The sequence below is a fragment of the Monodon monoceros genome, unplaced genomic scaffold (assembly GCF_005190385.1).
Source record: "Monodon monoceros isolate NGI ecotype Baffin Bay Population unplaced genomic scaffold, NGI_Narwhal_1 Super_Scaffold_21, whole genome shotgun sequence".
NCBI classification, from domain to species: Eukaryota; Metazoa; Chordata; class Mammalia; order Artiodactyla; family Monodontidae; genus Monodon; species Monodon monoceros.
In genome coordinates, this window is record NW_021703778.1 from 63,694,341 (window position 1) to 63,717,456 (window position 23,116).

The 23,116-nt window shown below is 35.1% G+C and overlaps 1 protein-coding gene across 11 annotated transcripts in view; it reads right to left on the reverse strand.

The window, feature by feature from the left end:
• ICE2 (interactor of little elongation complex ELL subunit 2) overlaps positions 1 to 23,116 on the reverse strand; it is an 87,677-nt gene that overhangs the window by 28,405 nt on the left and 36,156 nt on the right. For 10 of the 11 annotated variants that reach the window (XM_029239731.1, XM_029239728.1, XM_029239726.1 and 7 more), the window contains 4 exons: positions 22,289 to 22,464; positions 17,297 to 17,426; positions 2,541 to 2,625; positions 1,248 to 1,298 (listed from right to left, as the gene is read on the reverse strand). In XM_029239731.1, coding sequence (XP_029095564.1) covers positions 1,248 to 1,298; positions 2,541 to 2,625; positions 17,297 to 17,426; positions 22,289 to 22,464 — 442 coding nt within the window. Of the gene's footprint in view, positions 1 to 1,247; positions 1,299 to 2,540; positions 2,626 to 13,783; positions 16,264 to 17,296; positions 17,427 to 22,288; positions 22,465 to 23,116 lie in introns of those variants that run through there. The other variant, XM_029239733.1, reaches the window with a different exon arrangement.

Here is a 23,116-nt window from a genome sequence, read left to right on the forward strand (position 1 = left end):
CCACAATGAGATACCACCTCACGCCTGTCAGAATGGCTATCATCAAAAAGACAAGTGTTGGCAAGGATGTGGAGAAAAAGGAACCGTTGTACACTGTTGGAGGAATTATAAATTGGTGCAGCCACTTGGGAAACAGTATGGAGGTTCCCCAAAAAATTAAACATAGAACTACCATATGATCCAGCAATTCCACTCTTGGGTATCTACCACAAGAATACAAAAAAATTAATTCAAAAAGATATATGCACACCAATGTTCACTGCAGTATTATTTACAATAGCCAAGATATGGAAGCAAATTAAGTGTTCATCGATAAACGGATAAGGAAGATGTGATATATATACAATGGAATATTACTCAGTCATAAAAAATGAAATCTTGCATTTGCAACAACATGGATGGATCTAGAGGGTATTATGCCACATGAAATAAGTCAGAGAAAGACAAATACCACATGACTTACTTATATGTGGAATCTGAAAAACAAAAGAAACAAAACAAAATGAAGACAGACTTACAGATACAGAAACAAAAGGGTGGTAGCCGGTTGCGGGTGGTGTGTGTAGGGAGAAATAGGCGAACAGGATTTAAGAGGTACAAACCTCCAGTTATAAAACTAAAACGCCACAGGGATTTAACACATAGCATAAAGAATATGATCAATATTATTGTAATAACTTTGTATGGGGACAGATGGTTATTAGACTTATTGTGATCATTTTACAATGTCTGCAAATATCATATCACTTGCAAGTTTATGTAGTAAACTTGAAACTAACATAATGCTGTACACCAACTATATTTCAATTAAAAAAGAAAAGAAATACAGGTAGCCGCTAGAAGCTGAAAATCAAGGTGAGGAAACAACTGTCTCCTCAGAGCCACCACAAGGAGCCAGCCCTGTTGATACAAGTTTAGTCCACTGAAAATGATTTCAGATTTTTGACCTCCAGAACTATAATAGAAAAAATTTGTGTTATTTAAAGCCACTAAGTTTGTTATAGTGGCAATAGGAAACCATTACAATAGCCTTACAGAAAAATGTAATTGCAAGCTCATTGAAGCCAGAGACTATTATATTACCTACTTATTTATATTTTCACAATTTCAACTTTGACACACTAGAATAAATTCTGTATTTCTAGGTTATTTTCTATCTATTCCTAACAACATATATTCAAAGTTTCTATGAATTTTCACCCAAGAAAATTAGACATATCAATGCAAAATGCCTCCAAAGTACTTACCTACTTAATTTTCTTAGAATGTGTTGAAGGATGTTAAATAAACTTGATATCCTATTAAACAGAAGAAATCTATATAAAATTAAGCGACAAGAAAACTTACTCTTAACAATTTTAGCTCCTCAGGAAGAGAAATATCCTCAATAGCAGAAAAAAACAACAGATGAAATAATGTAAAACACAAAAATTTATTTCTAATTTGATTCACTTATAATATTTTTTGCCATTTTCTGATTTCTCTTCAAAATCATAAAGTATTTGGCTTGTGTGAGTCAGAGCAGCTGTAAAGAGATCAATATTTTACACTGAAACTATAAACTTTTTAAGAAGTTTATAAGTTTAAAATTTTTTTAAAGATTAAAAGTTTAAAAAGCCTTTAGTAGAACTAATCTGCAGAAGAGTTTGCCTTTTAGAGATGGTGGTGGTAACCAGAGAAATTGAGAGGTACTTTAAATGAATAAAGGGAAATGAAATATATTGATTTAGTATCTCTTCTAGACCTAAATTCTTTCCCTTTATTATTTATTTAAAAATGGTTTTCATTGGAAGAGGTAGAGCAGGCAGTGAGTAATGTACAGAAAAGCTTTTCTATTCACATATGTAAATAAAAAGTTACTCCTCAAAAGAAGCAATCCTTATAATAGAAGTAGATGTTTTTAAGTATAAGCAGAGAATTCAAGTTTGAATCTGGAGGCTTCAAAAACTATGACAAGCCCCAAAACTGGAACTATGGAAGTAATAAAAGTCAGGACAATTTCCCAGCCTTCAAGGTGAATCAAACATATTAACTACCAAGGTTGTCACCCTAGTTCAGCTGTATGCTCTGGGGAAAGTCATTCCAAGTTCCAGTTTCCTCATATATGAAATGGAGATAAAACTACCACCAGTCCTTCCCGGAAAGTTGTGAGATGCAAATTAAATTCATTTCAATCTGATGTACAGTAATAGTTGGTAAAAGAACAAACTTCTAGAAGTTAGGGTGTCCAAATGAGTGTATACATCCCTGAGAGCTAAGAGTCTTATGCTTCCATACACTACCAAGACGGAAGACTCCTCTGTTGTTCTAGCCTCCTTTGTCTTAAGTAGAAATACTAGTGTCACTAGTACATTTAATTTGGAAATGGAAATGATTAATGTGAAATGGATCACAAACTGGGTCAGGGGGGAACCTCAATGTAAAAAAGGACTAAAAGTCTTGAAAATAAATAATTTAAACTTAACCAATATTTACAGATAAAGGAAAATTAGTGATCATATTAAGTTTTTAAATTCCCAACACAAAGTAAAGCTTCTTACTTGAGTGCTGAAAGTCTTTCTTTTAATTCTTCTGAGGTGATTTCTTCTAGCAGGAAAAGCTTTGAAGTAAATGTATCAATATGTCCTAAAATAAAAGATCAAACTTAAAGAGAACAATTGCAGTATTTAAAAAACAAAAAAGCCAAGTTATCCAGTCTCTTTAAAGATGTTTTTACAAAATTGTAATAATTGTAAAGTAACTTTATATTCTAAAAAGAGGAGAAATAGACATTTTATTAAGTTTATTAACTAAGGATGTATTTTAAAATGACATTAGGGACGTTCCTGGTGGCACAGCAGTTAAGAATCCGCCTGCCAACGCAGGGGGACGTGGGTTCGATCCCTGGTCCAGGAAGATCTCACATGCGGCAGAGCAACTAAGCCCGTGTGCCACAACTACTGAGCCTGTGCTCTAGAGCCTGAGCTACAACTACTGAGCCCGCGAACCACAACTACTGAAGCCCGCGTGCCTAGAGGCTGTGCTCCACAACAAAGAGAGGCCACCACAATGAGAAGCCCGTGCACCACAACGGAAGAGTACCCCCCACTCACTGCAACTAGAGAAAGCCTGCGCACAGCAACGAAGACCCAAAAATAAAAAATAAATTTATAGAAAAAATAAAATAAAATGAATTATAAGTCAGATTGTAAAAGAAATATGTATTAATTCTAAAATATTTGCTTAACATAGAAAAGTTTACACATGTCCATAGCAAAAAAAATCATAACAACTGTTAAAATAGTGGTGTTTCTAATTTTTATTAAAGTTGCATTTTTATGGAAATTAAATTTTTAGAGAAATATGTACCTATTATGAAAGCAAGCAGATAAAGTTAAATGTATAGTTTGGGCATGCTCTACAAATTTCTAAGACAGTCTGGGTTAAGGTAAAATTTAGATTACAAAAATGTGGCTTACTCATTCACAACAGCCAAGACATGTATAACCTAAGTGTCCATCAATGGATGAATGGATAAAGATGTGATACACACACACACACACACACACACACACACACACACGATGAAATATTATTCATCCATAAGAAGAAAGGAAATTCTGCTATTTGCAACAACATAATGGACCTTGAGGACACTATGCTAAGTAAAATAAGTCAGAAAGAGAGAGAGAAATACTGCATGTATCACTTACACGAGGAATCTGCAAAAAAAAAAAAGTCAAACTCACAGGAACAAGTAGGAAAGTGGTTCACAGGGGTTGGGGGCTAAAAGGGTACAAACTTTCAGCTATAAGATGAATAAAGTCTTGAGGATCTAATGTATAACACGGTGACCACAGTTGATAGTACCGTACTATATAACTGAAATTTAGTAAGAGAGTAGAACTTAAATGTTTTCATCAAAAAACAAAAAAGAAAAAAATATAAATATGTGAGGTGATGGATGTGTTAATTTAACTAGATGGGAGGAATCCTTTTACAATGTATACATATATCAAATCATCATGATGTATACTTTAAATATCTTAAAATTTTATTAGTTAACTATATCTCAATAAACCTTAAAAAAATCTGGCTTATTTTTAAATTAAAGCACACCATAACATTTCCAATGGTTTTAAAAAAAAAAATCAAAAGTCTGCTCAAAGACTTACTTTCTTACAAACGTGACCTAATTCTAGAATTCCAAAAAACAAAATAGAAAACTCTCAAGATTACACTTCCATTTTAAAAAGTAATGCGTATGTTCTACAACAAAACAGGTTGAGAGACAACACCGAAGTCCTGAAATGTTCCAAGGAAGTGATATAAAAGACAGCTCTTAGTTAAATGTTATATAACCATGTCAATACAAAAATCATGTTATTACAGCAGTTAAATACATCAATAGCGTAAGAGTATAATACTCAACAATGCTGAAAATAATAACATTCTGGTTTTAATTTTTTTCAGCTTCCAATATTTGGTTATCAAAATACATGACCTGGAATCAATCACTGTGCAACAAAAAAATGCACATAATTTAATATTGCATTTTCTTATCTAGTCCCCTTTCATTTGCTTTGTGCTCATAAAAAGAATTAGAAACATTTTTACCAGATACCTTTCTTCTACAACAAATCTGTTTTTCCCACGTCTACTTATCATTTCCTGTGCCAAGTTTCAGTTTCACCTCTGCATTCCTAACACTCATTATACAGTGACGTTTCTAATAAAAAGGACACATTTCAATGGTTTAATAACTGTAGAAAGGGAATATCATGTACAATAAAACATTTTTAGACATTTACTAAATGTGCCTTTGAGGAAAATCACTAACAGTTCTTACCTTTTTAAAGCAATCTCAATGAAAAGTATGTATTATATAGTATATGTCAAATACAGTTAGGTCAAAAAATATACAGAGAATACCATACTAAGTGCTATGAGGGCCCACCTCCTCAAGGAGTCTACAATTCTCTCAACATTGGAGCGTTTTAACCTGTGGGCCTTAAATGAGTATACATGTGTCTTTGAGATATTTATCTCCTCAGTCCTTGGGGCAGCTGAGCAAGGTGTGGGATGGCAAGAGCTTCCTGGACATTACCCCTCAGCCACAGCAATCTCTTTTGTATATCACAGTGTGCTATCCAAATATTTTTTATGTGTGTCAAGTTTGGGAAGTTATATAATACAAATCAAGGCTTTATATACATGCACGCATTCATACATATTTACGTGCACACACACATATACATAGGCAGTTCCTACTCTGCATGCAGTATGGGATGAGAAAAATAACCACACATAAGCCAGAACTATGGAAGCAATTTTAAAAATCAATGGGAAAAATTAAAACTGTTCCATTACCTTTAAGATTTTTTTGGTCAAAACATTATAAATTCCCCATCAGTTATAAACGTATAGAGAAATGAAAAAACAGTAAAAAGTAATCTTTATTTAGTATACTGTAAATTAAAAACATTGAGATTTAAAGTGTTATTTCATTATAAAAAACTCATTAAGAGCAGTCTGAATAGTGCTTGTCGCCTTCTCCTAGTACAACTTACGATAGGGAGCAAGCACCTTTTCTATGCTGTGGTGAATGGTCACACTCCTTGGATCAGCTTCCAACATGATAGCCTTTGCGCTTTTAATATCATGATATATCTCAAAGAGTTCTTTTAATGTAAAATATTATGCCAGTGTCACTTCTTCATCCTTTATGCCACAAGCACTTTCCTCATTTATGAGTTCACCTTCGTTAAGTTCCTCTTTTGGCATATCTGGTCTCCTGAACTGCACCAGTGTCAACATTTCTACTGTCAGCTATTTCTTCTGTAACTCCATTTATGCTCAATTCAAATTCCACTTCCAGCAGTATCACCTTTTGTTTCTTTGCTGTGCTTTAATCTTTGTTGGCCAATTCCCTCTTCTGATTATCCACTTTTGTAAAACATCACATGAGTTTATCACTGGGAGACAAGGAGGGAACACAACTACACATTTTGCTTCCTGTGCATCAACTCAGTAACAGGTGCGTAGTGAACAATCACTGACAGACTTTGAAAGAAGTGACATGATTGGTCACTGGTCATGATGTGCATTTTTTACTTATGTAGTGATTTGTGGACTGAAGAGTCAGCAGTAACGTCTGTACTTTACGCAATTACTCACAGTTAAATACCTTCGTAACTGAAATTTGTGTGTATCAGAATTGTGCAAAGGAAGGCCTGTATGTCAACTATACAAAATTGATATATATTAGAGAACTGGAAAGTAGATACAGAACTTGTGATAAGATGACTTTGGGAATTTTCCTTAAAGAATACATCTTAATGTTTTTATGGGGCAAGAGGATAAAAAGAATACTGCAATCTAAAGGAACAGGAGAACACGTTCATAGCAAAGCAGACAAACAAAAAACAAGTATGTTTATTCTACCTGAAAAAGAGACTATAGGACTCTAGTTCAAAATTGCTGAACTAGAGTCCTATAAACCAATATGCTCTTCAGTTAAATAAATGAGATTCTATGTCACTTGTGTCTCGTAAGATATGCTGTATATCAATCTCTGAACCATGCACGTAAACTCTACCCTTACTGTCCTCTCCAAAAGATCTAATGCACTGGTCTCCAACTTTGATTTCTGAGAAGAGATTGTCTTAAGTTTCTTTGAAATTCTGAGATAATAGAGCTGGGCAGGGAAAACTGACAATGAAATGCTTAAGTTAAATGGAGGAGTGGCTAGCAACGTTTGAGTGAGGGAAACACAGGCCACAACTGAGAAAGGACTATGGTGCATGACTGCATGGGAAAGAGAATATGATCACGTGGAGATCTTCTGGTTAGGATTTTAAGGTCCCAGTTTCTGAGACACAATGAATCATCTGCCTTAAGTCACACTGATTAACATTGTTACACACACAGTGCTTCATTTTTGTTATATCTGACCTCCCCGCCCCCCCCACCAATTTTTCCCTAGCCCTTTTTAGGTTTACAGCAAAGTTATAAACACTTAAAAGACTGTGACTAAATTCTGATCCTGCCGCTGATGGAGTCTGTATCTATATGTAAGTTAATCATTCTGAGCTTTATTTTTCTCTTTTATTTAGAGCAGCAGTCAACACACATTAAAAACTATTAATAGAAATTGAAACAGATGAAAATTTTTGAAAAGAATAAAATAATATGCAATATAATATATAATTAACTATGCTTTGTTGTTTTGAAAAATCTTGGCTTAATTCTGTGCGATAACAACTATTTGAAGGATGGCTGTAAAGTTCAATTCATTTTGCTATATAGGTTTTAACAGCTGCCATTGCTAAAAAAAGATACCCACAATGATACACAGATCCAAATGGAACAAGTGCCTCACTGCTTGGCTTACTAAAGCATGACACTGATTGTTTTTAAGGAGAGGACCACCTGTCAATCCACATACTTAATATGAGTAATGTTAAATTTTTAATTTTTCAAACAAAAAATAAGAGTTATAATATATTCTTCCTGCATCCCAATGGTTTGTCTTACATACACCTAGGGACAGTAAAAAGAATAAAGTATACAAATTCTATGGCTTGTTTTCTACCATTTCCCTTCTCCTTGACTTTTACTGTTCCTTCAATCAATTATCCAAGCCAACTTCACTTATTCTAAAAATACTTATTGAGCACCTCTGTGTGCCAGATACTGTTCTAGGTGCTTGGGATATATCAATAAACAAAAGAGACAAAGAGGAGGTTCCTTAAAAAACTACAAATAGAACTATCATACGACCCAGCAATCCCACTACTGGGCATATACCCTGAGAAAACCATAATTCAAAAAGAGTCATGTGCCAAAATGTTCATTGCAGCTCTATTTACAATAGCCAGGACATGGAAGCAACCTAAGTGTCCATCACTGGATGAATGGATAAAGAAGATGTGGCACATATATACAGTGGAATATTACTCAGCCATAAAAAGAAACGAAATTGAGCTACTTGTAATGAGGTGGATAGACCTAGAGTCTGTCATACAGAGTGAAGTAAGTCAGAAAGAGAAAGACAAATACCATATGCTAACACATATACCTGGAATTTAAGAAAAAAAAATGTCATGAAGAACCTAGGGGTAAGACACAAACCTACTAGAGAACGGACTTGAAGATATGGGGAGGGGGAAGGGTGAGCTGTGACAAAGCGAGAGAGAGGCATGGACATATATACACTACCAAACGTAAGGTAGATACCTAGTGGGAAGCAGCTGCATAGCACAGGGAGATCAGCTCGGTGCTTTGTGACCGCCTGGAGGGGTGGGATAGAGAGGGTGGGAGGGAGGGAGACGCAAGAGGGAAGAGATATGGGAACATATGTATATGTATAACTGATTTGTCGTAAAGCAGAAACTAACACACCATTGTAAAGCAATTATACCCCAATAAAGATGTTAAAAAAAAAAAAAAGAGACAAAGACAGGCAATAAATATCATGGCTAATTAAATTACATAATTTGTTAGTGGCTACCAGAAAAAGGGATTGAGGATATATTTGGAGCCAACAAACCAGAGGAAGAAAGAAACCCAGAGATGTGAGCCTGGCACTTAGGGGTGCTTCTCTCTTAGGAGTACCTGTTAATGTGGAAAAAGCAACTGAGAAGCTAAGAAATGAACCAGAGCTTTCAATAGTCTCTCAGGATTAGAGGAACAAAAACTGGAGTTCAGGGTCTGTGAATTAGATAAACACAAGCTCTGAGTTGGGATCCTGGCTTGGTGATTCTCTAAAAGGACTCATAGCCTCAGCATACAGTTGCAGTCATGCATAAGATTTGTTATAGCAAAAGGATACAAGCAAAAGGAGAAACACCAAAAGGAAAAGAAGTGTGGGTGAAGTTCAGAGGAAATGAGATGCAATTTTCGAAAGTCCTCTCTTGAGTTTCTATTTGGGATGATGATAAAGCTCTGGAAATGGACAGTGATGATGGCTGAACAACATTGTGAATGTATTTAATACCACTAAATTATACGCTAAAAAATGTACAGTAAATTGTACCATAAAATGGTTGAAATGGTACACTTTATATTACATATATTTTACCACATTTTAAAAAAAAAGAGGCCTTTCCCATTGGAGTCACACAAGATTCACTTAATTCCTCCAGCAACATTTTCTTTTTATACCAGAGAAGTTTATTAGAGACTCGGCGCTCAAGGTTTTTATTGGGAGCTCATCATGTAGGCACCCTCTGACTAACACATACCAAAATTCCAGACTCTCAGAAGGAAAGCAGATGTTCAGAATAAGCCATATTGTTTATACAAACAGTGTAGGCACAATGAACTCTCCTTATCAGCTAAAGGAAGTTTTACGTCAGTGTAGAAAACTGTTTACTACCTAAGTTCCCAGATACCAGCCAGGGGCCAGACTTGCAAGTAAGCTTTTCCAAAGACTGGCAATGTCAGACCATGAATGGCAACATCCTAGCAATAAGGGGGAAACAGATTGGCCTATCTAGGGTCCAAAGTCAAGCTTCAAATCACCTAAATCCCTGTAACTGGATTACAGTGAATCCGGATTGCTAGTGTGGTCAAAAGTAATCCTATCTAGAGGAAGATAACATTTTAGCTCTTATATTTGCTCTAGAATTTTTCATATACAATATCTGGCCCTTGATAAAGAATATTCTGGCATACAATGAAAAAACATGGAATAAAAAAGAAGACAGGAAAACAACATGCCATGGAATGAACTGTCCCGGTAAAAAGATATGTTGAAGCTCTAACCCCCACTACCTCAGAACGTGACTTCCTTTGTAAGTAGAATGGTTGTAGATGTAATTAGTTATGATGGGTGGACCCTTAATTCAATATGAATGGTGTACTTATAGGAAGAGGATAGAGACACACAGGAAGAAGATCTCATATGATGACAGAGGCAGAGATGAAAGTGATGCATCTACAAGCCAAGGATGCCAAGGATTGCTGGCAAACACCAGAAGGAAAAAGAGGCAACAAAGGATTCTCTCTCACAGGTTTCAGGAGCATGGCCTTGTGACACCTTCATTTTAAACTTCCAGCCTCCAGAACTGTGAAACAAGAAGTTTCTATTATTTTAAGCCACCCAGTTTGTGGTACTTTGTTATGGCAGCGCTAGGAAACTAACACCAAAAAAATAATAGAAAAGACTCACAAAGAATCTAGATAACAGAGGTATTAGAGAAAGACTTTAAAGTAATTTTGCCTAATATGCTTAAGACATGATTGAGAATTTCTATAGAAAACTATAATGTATAAAAAAGAATCAAATGAAAAATCTAGAACCAAAAAATACAATAAATGAAACTGAGAACTCAGGTGATGGGTGAAATAGTATATTAGGGATAGCTGAAGAGAAAATTAGTAAAGTAGAATAAAATATTGAGAATCATGCAATAAAGAGTCAAAAGGAAGGTAAATACAGAAGAGCATGTAAGGGACGTTAAGGATACAGTAAGATGTAACATAATACAACTGAAATCCCAGAAGAGAGAGAGGGCGAATGGGGAAGAAGTGATGTTTGGTGAGGTAATGACAAGAATTTCCCCAAACTGATAAAGGTCATCAAATCACATATTAAGGAGCAATGTTATAAAATGAACATGTAAAAAGGAATATTTACAAAGAAAACCTAACACAGGCACAATGTACGAAAATTGTTGAAAGGGAGAGAGATAAAATTTAAAGTCTACCAAAGAAAAGAGACATATTACTTGCAAAAGAGCATAAATCAGATGAACAGCTCACTTTTCAACAGAAACAAAAGAAGCCAGGAAACATGGGGTGGGGGAGAGATGGATTAGGAGTTTGGGGTTCATAGATGTAAACTATTATACACAGAATGGACAGACAACAAGGTCCTACTGTATAACACAGGGAACTATATTTAATACCCTATGATTAAACCATAATGGAAAAGAATATAAAAAAGAATGTATATATGTATAACTGAATCATTTTGCTGTACAGCAGAAATTAACACACACTGTAAATCAACTATACTTCAATTAAAAAAAAAAGAGCAAACATTGAATTGATAATTAGAAACTTTCAAAAAGAAAACTCTAGGCTTCACAGGTCAATTTTACCAAACATTTAAGTAAGAAATAATACCAATTTTATAGAAATTCTACCAGATAACAGAAAAAGAGGAAATAAATCTCAACTCATTTTATGGCATAAACTTAATCTTAATACTAATACCTCACAAGGAAAATTACAGGCCAATCTCACTCATAAACACAAACGGCAAAGTAAATATTAACAAGCTAAATCTACCAATAAATAAAAAGAGTAATATATCATGAGCAAGATGGAATTACGGCAGGAATACAAGACTGGATTAACATTTTAAAATTAATTAACATGATTCATCGCCTTAGTAGGATAAAAGACAAAAGTTATACCATCATATAATCTCAATAAATGCAGAGAAAATATCTGATAAATTTTTTTTACCCATTCATGATTAAAATTCTTAAACTAGGCATAGAAAGGAACCGCTTTCTTCTAATAAATGCTATCTACAAAAACCCATACAAAATACTAAACAAAATGTCTAATCTTCCCCTTTAAGATTAGACACAGGCAAGGATGCCCATTATTCACCTTCTATTTGAATTCTAGGCAAAGAAAGCAAGGAAAAAGAAAAGTATAATGATTGTAAAGAAGAAATAAAATGGTCATTATTTGCAGAGAACATAATTATTTAATTAGAAAATATAAATTACTAGAAAGAATGAGCTTAGCAAAGTTACTAAGATACAATATCAATATACAAAATCAATATGCAAATAAATCCTATATTATTAGTAACCCGTAAGAAAATAAAATTTCAGAAATACCATTAATAACATAAAAGAATCAATTATCAACAAATACATTTAATAAAAGATGTGCAAGATCTCTACAAAGAAAATCATAAAGATATTAACAGAAATTAAAGATATAAATAAATAGAAGAATATCTAAAGTTCACAGATTGAAGGATTTGTTATTGTAAAGCTGTCAATTTGTTCCACATTGAGTCAATGCACTTCCTAACAAAAATCCCAATCTTCCTGTTGCTGTTGGGAGAACTTAACAAGTTGACTCCAAAATTTGTAAATGCAAAAGGGCCAAGAATAGCCAAAAAATTCTTTTAGAAAAACAAGTTGACATGGAACTCTACTCAATACTCTGCATGGAAAAATAATCTAAAAAAGAGCAGATATATGTATAACTGATTCGCTTTGCTGTACAGCAGAAACTAACAACATTGTAAATCAACTATACTCCAGTAAAAATTAATTTAAAAAAAAGTTGACAAGATTTACTTTACCAAACAGTAAAAGATTTTATAAAGCTAGAGTAATTAAGACAGGTCTAGCTAGAGTAATTACTCTAACTAGAGTAATTAAGACATGTACTGCCTCAAGGATAGAGAAATAGGGAGTCCGGATTAGATTCACATATATGATTTACAACACAAGTAACACTGGAGAGCAGCAGAGAAAGGGTGGTTTTTTCAATAAACAGTGCTGAAAACTGAAAAAAAGAAATCTTGATATTCCACGCAAAAATAAACACCACATAAACTGTGTATCTAGAAATTTAAAAATACTTTTAAAAAGCCTTCTAGAAGATATTATATTCATGATGCTGCTGTAAGGAAGATTTGTTAAACTGGGCAAAGAAAGCACTAACCATAAAGGAAATGGCTAAATATTGGTCTATATTAAGTTCAAAAGACACTTTTAAGAGACTGAAAAGGCAAGTCACAGAGTACGAGAAAAATATTTGTAACATTTAAAACCAACAAAGAACTACCGAACAAACAAAAACTTGACAACAGAAAAAGAGGTCTGAATAGGCAATTCACAAAACTGATCATCCAAATGATTATTAACATGAAAGTGTCCAACTTCATAAATAACCAAGGAAAGGCAAATTAAAACAATAATGAGATATTAATAATACCTACCCACCAGCATGGCTAAAATTAAACTTATAAGGCCAAGTGTGGGCAAGGATGAGGAGAAAAGGTAACCCTCACAGTGCTAATATAAGTGTAAATTGGTACAATCACTTTGGAAAACTTTTTGGAATTATCTACTGAAGATAAATGTAAGCTTAAACTATGACCCAATAATTCTATGACCAAACAGTTCCATTCCTAGGTATGGGCCCAACAGCAATATGTACCCATTGCACTAACAGACACTTACAATATGTTCATAGTTGCATTAACATAGAAACAACCTAAACAGGCTCCCAAAGTTAAATGGATAAATAAATGGTGGTATATTCTTACAAAGGAATATGTCAAAAACAATAAAACTACTGTTATACGCACATAAATTTCAAAAACTGTGTTAAGTAAAAGAAGGTATAAACAAAAGAACTTTATAATTCCATTTGTATAGAGCTGGCAAAAACCAAATGATTACATTAGAAGGCAGGACAGTGGTTACCCCTGGAGAAGAGAAGACAGCTATGTTGGGAAGTGGCACAAGGTGGGGTCTTCCCGGGCACTGGCAGTTTTCAAGTTCTTGGTCTGGGTGCAAATTATAGAGATGCTGGCTTTGTTATAATTCCTTGAGCTGTACATTTACTTTTTTCACTTTTCTGAATGTATATTATACTTAAAAAGTTGCATATGGAAAAGAAAACATTATCAAATCAAAGATGTATTTTACAACTGACAATATTTTATGACAGGAGTACTATGTAGACATTTTTTAAATTATGTGTAAATATAGAGAAGTTACCAGTTGTTTTGTTTTAGTCCACTTTTAATCTTTGGTTAAGAAATCCTTTTTTACTCTTGTATCATAAAGATGATTGTCCATATTTTCATCTAAATTTTAGATTAATAGCTAGTTCTTTCTCAGTACAGAAATACACGAAGTATCACTTCATTATCTTGTGGTATCTATTTTCATCAAGGAGAAGTGTACTTTTAGGGCATTATATTATGTAATCATTGGAAGAAAAAGGATTTGTGCATATAGTCCCTGAGGTAGATCGAACAAAACGTTATTATCATTTTTTTTTTTTGGCTGTGCCGCGTGGCTTGTGGGATCTTAGTTCCCTGACCAGGGATTGAACCCAGGGCCACAGCAGTGAAAGTGCTCAGTCCTAACCACTGGACCACCACGGAATTCCCTGAACAAATTATTATTATGTCCATTACATACAGACAAAAAAGCTGAGGCCCCGCGAGCCACAGCTACTGAGCACAGGTGCTACAACTACTGAAGCCCGCATGCCTAGAGCCTGTGCTCCGCAACAAGAGAAGCCACCGCAATGAGAAGCCCGCACGCCGCAATGAAGGGCAGCCCCCGCTCGCCGCAACCAGAGAAAGCCGATGCGCAGCAACGAAGACCCAACACAGCCAAAAATACATAAATAAATTTATAAAATAAATAAAAACCCTCAAAACTCATAGATGCTTTTAAAATAGCACTTCAAAACATTCACCCCCACATAAAAAACAAAAAACCCAAACAAAGCAAACACAACCATATAACAATGCAACATGTTTCTCACCAAACAGTGAGACACAGACATCACTGTTTCTGTTGTCAAAGATACCAGATACACCACCCCATTACATTAAAATGAATGCTTATCAGTGGATAGGATTTACCGACGATAAATAGCACATAAGGCAATGACTACTTATGACTTTAAAGAATACAGCAGTCCCCCCTTATCCACAGGTGATACGTTCCAAGACCCCCCCCAAGTAGAAACTTGACATATACTGCCTGAAACTATAGTACCGAACTTGACATATACTGTTTTTTCCTGCACATACATACCTACAATAAAGTTTAATGTATAAATTAGGCACAGTAAGAAATAAACAACAATAACTAATAATAAAATAGAACAATTTTAACCATACTACAACAAAAGTTTTCTGAATGTGGTGTCTCTCTCCCTCACTCTCTCTCAAAATATCTTAACACAGTTAACACCTTTTCCATTTTAACAAAGTACTTATCTGCACCGTGGCCATAACTTTTGCAGTTTGAGGTTTGTTTTGCAGTTTGACAGCAAAACAAGCACGGATTTCTTTTTCCTTCACAATTTCATGGATAGAAGATTCGTTCTGACCACAGATCTTAGCAACCTCAGCATACAACTTTTTTTCTTTCCTTATTAAGTTGAGAACTTTTACCTTTTCACTTAAAGGAAGCAGTTTGCAGTTTCTCTTCAGCATATCTAAATTGCAGCACTTTGGGACTGTTATTAAGTAAAAAGGGTTACTTGAACATAAGCACTGATAACTGAGATGCCACTAAGTGACTAATGGGTGGGATAAGCTGGACAAAGGGATGATTCACGTCCCAGGTACTACACAGAATGGTGTGAGATTTAAAACATATAAATTGCTTATTTCTGGAATCTTCCATTTAATATTTCAGACCATGGTTGACTGGCTGAAGGTAACTGAAACCAGAGAGTGAAACTGCAATTAAGGCGAGACTACTATAGTTTCGATGAAGTAAGCCATGTAGATATAGATGATGGTAGTTTTATCTGTTAAACTGTACATTTAAAAAAAAACCTTAAATGTTTTAGTCAGGAATGTCTTTTCTGTCAGTACTTTAAAGAGGATTTCAATGATAAGTTTTTGTTTGGGGCTTTCCTAAAATGGATGTGGTTGGCGATTGCTTTCAAGTAGTTTACACGAGGACTGTTGGTATGTGTCATGGCAACAGGTCTTTTGGAGGAACATTGAAATTGTGGTTATTGGCTGAAAACTACTACAATAAACTTCTGGCAGTGTGTATGAAGGGGGACGAAGAGGCTAGGGCCACCAAGTAGTACATTAGCCACTTCCTTTTTGGGTTATGTAAAGAGAGTGAATCAATGATCTTATTAACACTCTCACAAAATAAGAAGACCAAATACTGATTAACCAAAATATGGAAAAGGTTTTCAAGTGAGTAAACTTTTTTTGATTAAGCAAGAAAAGCACACTTATAACACTTATGGCACACCAGGAATTATGCTAAGCACTATAAGAACATAAAGTTTCATCAGACTCTGACCTTACACTACTTATTGTCTACGGGGAAGATAGGATAGGCTTAAAAAACAACAATTAGGGCTTCCCTGGTGGCGCGGTGGTTGAGAGTCTGCCTGCCGATGCAGGGGACGGGGGTTCGTGCCCCGGTCTGGGGGGATCCCGCGTGCCGCAGATCGGCTGGGCCCGTGAGCTGTGACCGCTGGGCCTGCACGTCCAGAGCCTGTGCTCCGCGGTGGGGGAGGCTGCAGCGGTGGGAGGCCCGTGTACCGCAAAAAAAGAAAAAAAAAACCCCAACAATTAAGTAGAAAGCAACAAATCATAAAAGTGGTAAAAAAAAAAAAAAAAAAAAAAGAGCGCATTGAGAGCTCAAAGGAAGGAAATTACGTCATGGAGGGGCAGCTTGAGATAGCTGGCATGAGAGGTACGGGATGAATAGAGAAGCATAGGATTAGGCATTCAAATGAAACAGAACAGTATCAACAATGATTAGCAAGTAATCCTTCATGTGAAGTATGTTAACTGTACATGAACACAGCCAACACAAATTAAGAACCTGCCTAACTACCCCCCTAACAAAAAACAAAAACAGAAACAAAGTAAAAAACTATTTCATCAAGGTAATATTTGAGGTTTAAAAAACAATGTCATTATAATTTTAAGAAAATTTCAAAATATATATTTTAGGGCTTCCCTGGCGGCGCAGTGGTTGGGAGTCCGCCTGCCGATGCAGGGGACGCGGGTTCATGCCCCAGCCGGGGAAGATCCCACATGCCGCGGAGCAGCTGGGCCCGTGAGCCATGGCCGCTGGGCCTGCGCGTCCGGAGCCTGTGCTCCGCAACGGGAGAGGCCACAACAGTGAGAGGCCCGCGTACCGCAAAAAAAAAAAAAAAAAAATATATATATATATATATATATATATTTATTTATTTATTTATTTATTTATTTTAAAGCCAATTAAATAGTACTTTTAAAAAACGCTTGTTACAAAACATGTCTACATTTTTAGTTACACTCCTAAATAAGTATTTTAAAAATACAACGATTACATTGGCATTCATGTACAATAAGGGAATAAGAGAGAAATTAAAACATTTGATAATCACTACTCCCACCCTGCCATTTAACTCTTGAGTAGGAATGGTGTTTTAATAGAAATATTAATATATCAGAAAACTGAAAATTAAAAGTACAGAATGGAAGTATCTATGAATGAATTGAACTGTATATATTTACAAGGGAATTAAAAAGGAGAGCAAAGCCTCTTGCATAACTTACCAACATAAAATGAGCAGTTGGAATGCAATAAACTTTCAGTCCATAAGCGACAAAGTTCACTTTCAGTCAGAGCTTCAACTCCATAACAAGCTTGATACTCCACTTTTGGTAGTACGTAAACTGGAAATTGCTGCAATCCAAGGTTATACTCTTATAAAGCTCCATTAATTTACTATTAACAGTAAATACATTTGCCTATATAATTTTGCCACTTTCAAAACACTTTCAGGTAATCTTATTTCATCCTTTCAAATACAGTAGGATTCAGACAGAAAGATGGATAGAACCCTTAGTAGATGTGGGCAAATGGTGGATAAATAAGAGATCATGAACCAGAGGCTGCCCCCACCCCACAACCAAAATCAACATACCTCTCCACACATGCACATATTTTATTTCTGTCACAGAACGTGACTGACAGAATCCTTGCAACAAAGCCTCGGATACATAATGGCCCAAGGTTCAAAGCTAGAAGTTGGAAAGCCATGACTGTAATACATACTAATAATTCTCAAGAGGGTAAAAAAAAAGTAGGAATTTTTTGCCCCTTTAAAGCATTAGTCACATTGTCTCAGGCTTAAATACTGTGCTTTCATTCTATGAATGTATGAGCACTAACACCTACATTAATATCTGTGAATGTTGCTATCTTCATTAATACAAAAGGCTTTATTCCAGACACTAAGTACCTGGCAAATTAGCCATTTAGCGTTTATTGGTCAGGACACTAAATAGATTAAGCAAAATGACTATACCCTCTACTAGCCTTAAGGAGGATATGTAAGGAAATACATGCTTGTAAAACAACATAGTGCTAGTCATGTTCACTGTGCTCATATTATCTCATTTCAGTCAAAGAAAATTCTAATCTTAATAGCAGTCTCTTCACTTCCAGCTGCAGAAGGAGAAACACATGATTTAAGGAACTTTAAGTGATATAACTGGTTAGTACTTTTGAAATTATACTAAGCTGTGTTTCACTTTTATACCTGAAAATATTTCATAAATGTTTCAGAATTACTGATTTTCATAAAGTAGCAAATTTAGTGGGCTTATTAGCACAATGGTGGTAAGAACAATTAAAATCCAGTAAAATTTCTGTTAACAATTAACTTTGGTTCATTATTACCTTTGAATGTAGTAAAACTCTACAGCAGTGCTTCTTAAATTTCAGTGTGTGTGAATAACCATTTTAAAATAAATGCAGAATCTGAGGTGAAAAACAAGGCTTTACATGTTTAATAAGTTGTTGTTCCAGGGGCCAAACTTTGAGTAGTAAGGTCCCTACAGTGTCTTCTTAATTTAAAAAAAAAAAAAATTATGAATAGGGTAATTTCATTGCTAAAAGCACTTAATTGTATAATAATTTTTCAGCAACTGGTAATCTGCATTTATGGCTGCTTATAGTTGCCAGAAGAAGCCAGAGATAAAGAAATAAAGGCCCAGAGGGCTAAGATATTTGCTCAAGGAGAGATAACCAGTTTACAGCAGAGTCAGAAAAAGAATAATTGATAAAGAAGATCCCCTTTTGGATCATGAACAGGTAATAGAATTAATTCAAGATTTCTTTTCAAATTAAAAAATATTACTCTTTCTGAAGAAAGTACTCTGGGGGATTTTCTTTGATAATACTGTCATATCTATAAAACTAAATCCTGAACCTGGTATTAATTTCCATATGTATTCTACTGCCATCTCCAGGAAACCAAGGGAAAGAAAAGTCTGAATATTTGATCTCAGTATTCCAAATTTAAAGTGAAACTTTAAGTACAAAGTTTTCAAATTATAAAAATTAAATTTACTATTTCCTTTATCCCTTATTGGTCACTCCTATTCTAAATGAAAGCTTCTTTTGGTTCTCTGTCTTCCAATTTCCTACATAAACCTTCCAAACGTTTACATACATTCCTAAATAAATATTTCAAAGCTAGTATCCTGTCAGTAATCCCAATAGGTACATTCTGTTCTTTCCTAATATTCAAGCACCTTCAGGATCCTTTTTTTCTGGCCCAAGAATGCCAATATAAACTTTAATATAACTGGATCTAAATTTTTGAGTCACTTTAGAATATAACTCTTAGGAAATTTGGTTAACAGAGACAGGCGATAACATAATATTAAATCATTCAAAGGTACGTGGTCTGGATGTCATAATTATATGTAGAACTCAGTAAGTTCTAGCTTCATCTTGTGTTCCAAATTAGCCCTCTTTATTTCATGCCATCATTTGAGACTGGCTGCTGCTTTAAGTTCTCCTCTGTCATGTAGCTCTTATTAAGCAGAATTTTGATGAGAAGGGATAAATGATATTGGAAAGTAAAATCTCAGCTACAATAACAAAGAATTGAAGAACCAAAGGAAAAAAAGAAGAGATGAGGTTCTTGCAGAGCAGAGGTTGAAGAGACTTCCGAGTATTTTAAAGCTTTACCTAAACAAGTTGGTTTTTAAGAAGGAAATGTTAATGAAGGTGCATTCTTACCTAACTAGAGTTTAAACATTACCTTCAAAATTTCTCAGCTAGTGCCTCAACTTCCCTTCCTTAACAACACCCTCCTCTCTCCTCACGCCTCAGTTTTTCTCATTTATTCAATACCTATTTATTGAGTATCTACGGAATAAAACATTTGAAAGAAACAGAGATGAAGAGATGATTCCAAAGGGAATAAATTCTACAAAGGAATTTAAACCATGTGTACTAAACGATTACATATAATGATAGGTATAATATGATAAGCATTCACTGAAAATTTTAAAATTTTACTCTAGGTTTGACATGTCAGAAATAGAAGGCTCCTATTTAGCTAATCTTTGGGGCTTGACTTTTTTGATATATTTTGATGAAGAGTGAATTCTCTCCTGTAAGGTTTTATCTTAATATTTACAAATTTCACTTTAGTCAAGTGAATGACAATGTCCTTAACAGGTTGTCTCTTTCAACAATTAAACCAGTGTCCAAAAATATCCCTAGGCTATTCTTACTTAAGGCATCCTGGCCATCAATAATTTCTAAGTGCTGTAAGCTGGCAGATCAATACAGAGTGGTATGGGCTCACAGAGTAGAAAATGAAAGAAATGAGGTTAGTCCCCAAATAAATCAGATAGCAAATATGAATTAATGAAATAAAACCTTGAAAATACAGTCCATAGCACTGACACTATATGTATTCAAGATACGCATGCTATGGCCATTAAATACAGATGAGACAGGAAAAAATCAGCAAATAAAGTAAAATCTTTTAATACAGGGAATATTTGTATTTATCTAGGAGGAGACTAAAATCAGACCTATAGCATCTCATAATTCCTGACATTCTCTTATAAAAAACACTCCCCCATATATTTAATTCAAAACCAGTTGGTTTCTATAATTTCAAGTCTGAACCAGTGATGAAATACCAAATTACGAGAGTTAGAAATTTAAAATTTTATTCACAGTCTTCCTTCTAAGAACAAAAGTATCATCAAGCAAAAGATCCACTAGGTCCATTGGATTTTGGTGGACAGCGTATACATCCTTGATCCTGATGGGTTAGCCTTAGAGGTTTTTCATGATAGACCCTCACACTATTGCTATTAGCAGCTCAGAAAGGTTGGCACTTCTTCTTCTTCTTTTAAAAATTTTTTTCCAGTTATACCTTAATATGGTAAAGTAGTAGTCAGGGACTTGATCCATAAGGGTCAATGCTGGAACATCACTGTTCCTCAGTCACCTGTTCCCTAATCCAAAATACTGACATTCTAAAGTGGTCACTGAGGATTCTTGTTGGGTGGTAGGTTAAATAGCAAGAAACAGAGACATCAAAAAAGGAAGGAACGGGGCTTCCCTGGTGGCGCAGTGGTTGAGAGTCCGCCTGCCGATGCAGGAGACACGGGTTCGTGCCCCGGTCCGGGAAGATCCCACATGCCGCGGAGCGGCTGGGCCCGTGAGCCATGGCCGCTGAGCCTGCGCGTCCGGAGCCTGTGCTCTGCAACGGGAGAGGCCACAACAGTGACAGGCCCGCGTACCGGGAAAAAAAATTTAAAAAAAGGAAGGAACGTACTTCCCTGGTGGTCCAGTGGTTAAGACTCCACACTTCCAATACAGGGGTCGTGGGTTCGATCCCTGGTCAGGGAGCTAAGAACCCACATGCCACACGGTGTGGCCAATAAATAAATAAATTAAATTTTTTTAAATTAAAAAAAAAAAAGGAAGAAAGGGAGGGAGGGAGGAAGAAAGGAGGGAAGGAAGAAAGGAAAGAGGGAGGAAGGAAGGAAAAGTGAACTATGATGTAATGGATACAACTGAAAAAATCTCTTAAGAAAAAATTAGAGACTTCACTATTTCTTACGTAATCAATTATACCATAAAAGCTCCTCTTTACCTGAATTCAGTGGTTACACACACAAAAATCAAATTAATCTGAAAGAGACCTTAAAATATCAAATATAGCAATCTGCCGAAAGAACAAATTACTCAAATTGTAGCAAAAACTTTTTTAACTGAGGGAAATATTTATATCAAATCCCAAAAGAAACAATAGGGGAAAAAGAAAGGAAGACATTTGGTTTTCTAACAGTCCTGGGAAGACATTTCAAATGTGTATGAAAGCCTACTTCTCAAAATGTGAACTTCTAAAATGACTCAAAAAGATTCCCAAAGTAAGAAATAAAGAGGCTAATATGTCATAAAGGAAATCCAAATTCACAGAGAAAGCTGGAACGTACGTGCCAGTCTAGGTCATATCTATAATGGTGCCGATCTCTACAATGGTGCCGTTTTTCACAAAGTTTATATATTCCATGCAAGAATGTTATTGGCACTCATGACTATTACATTGAACTAAACACTTTATTAAAAGTGTTTTCAGTATTTTACTAAAAAAACTCAACCTGAAAAAACTACTCTAAGAGTGATCAACAATTTAAAATTAAACTTCATAAGAATGGCATGTTAAATATTCGCTTATCGTCTACTTATGCTACCACACCCTAACTCCCCAGGTAACAACTTACTCTTCTGATTTTCTTCCGTTTTTTAGAACGTGGTCTGGTCTCTATCCTCTGGACACTGCATCGCACAAGTAACAACAGGTCTTGTAGGCTAAATAGCTTGTAAACAAAATTTCCTTCCTGAGGAGCTACATATTCTGATGTATCTTCAACATAGTCCTGAAGTTCATATGGCAATCCTTTAAAAATAATTATATTTGTCATTTTTATTTTAAAATACATTAGCTCTTTATCCATCATAATCCAAGATAAAACAATTCAACTATCAATCTTCTGTTTCCTCTGAGTTGACCATTACACTATTACCATTTCTGTCTACTTTTACTGGAACTCCAGCAAGAGCTGAAATCAAAGCTTTAGGGTTCTCTTCCTTTTACCTACTACCTTCACTAACCCTAGGCAAAGTATAAATCTGTAAGACAACATATGAAGAAAAAAAAAAAGTTTAAAAAAGTAGTGTTATTCATAATCGAGGCAGAGTTGAGGTGCAGCCTTACATCTATTTCACAAAATGAAAAAGTACAAAACTACAGTCTAAACACCAAGAATAAGTAAATTTAGACTAATAAGTATTTATCATTATTTTTGCTGGATTTTCCCTTCATCAGTTCAGCAAACCACATTATCTATAGCTTAGCAGCCATCGTAAATGTTGGATAAACACAGGTTACAAAAATCCATACAACTGTGGGTACATCGCTAGAGTGAAGGTTTTGAAAGCTGAAATACTGATCAGTAGACTGGAAAATGAACTCTCAATGACTATATAAAGATCATACACATATTATAACAAAGAGAAAGTAGGGGGAAGGGGGGGAACCTAAGGATAAG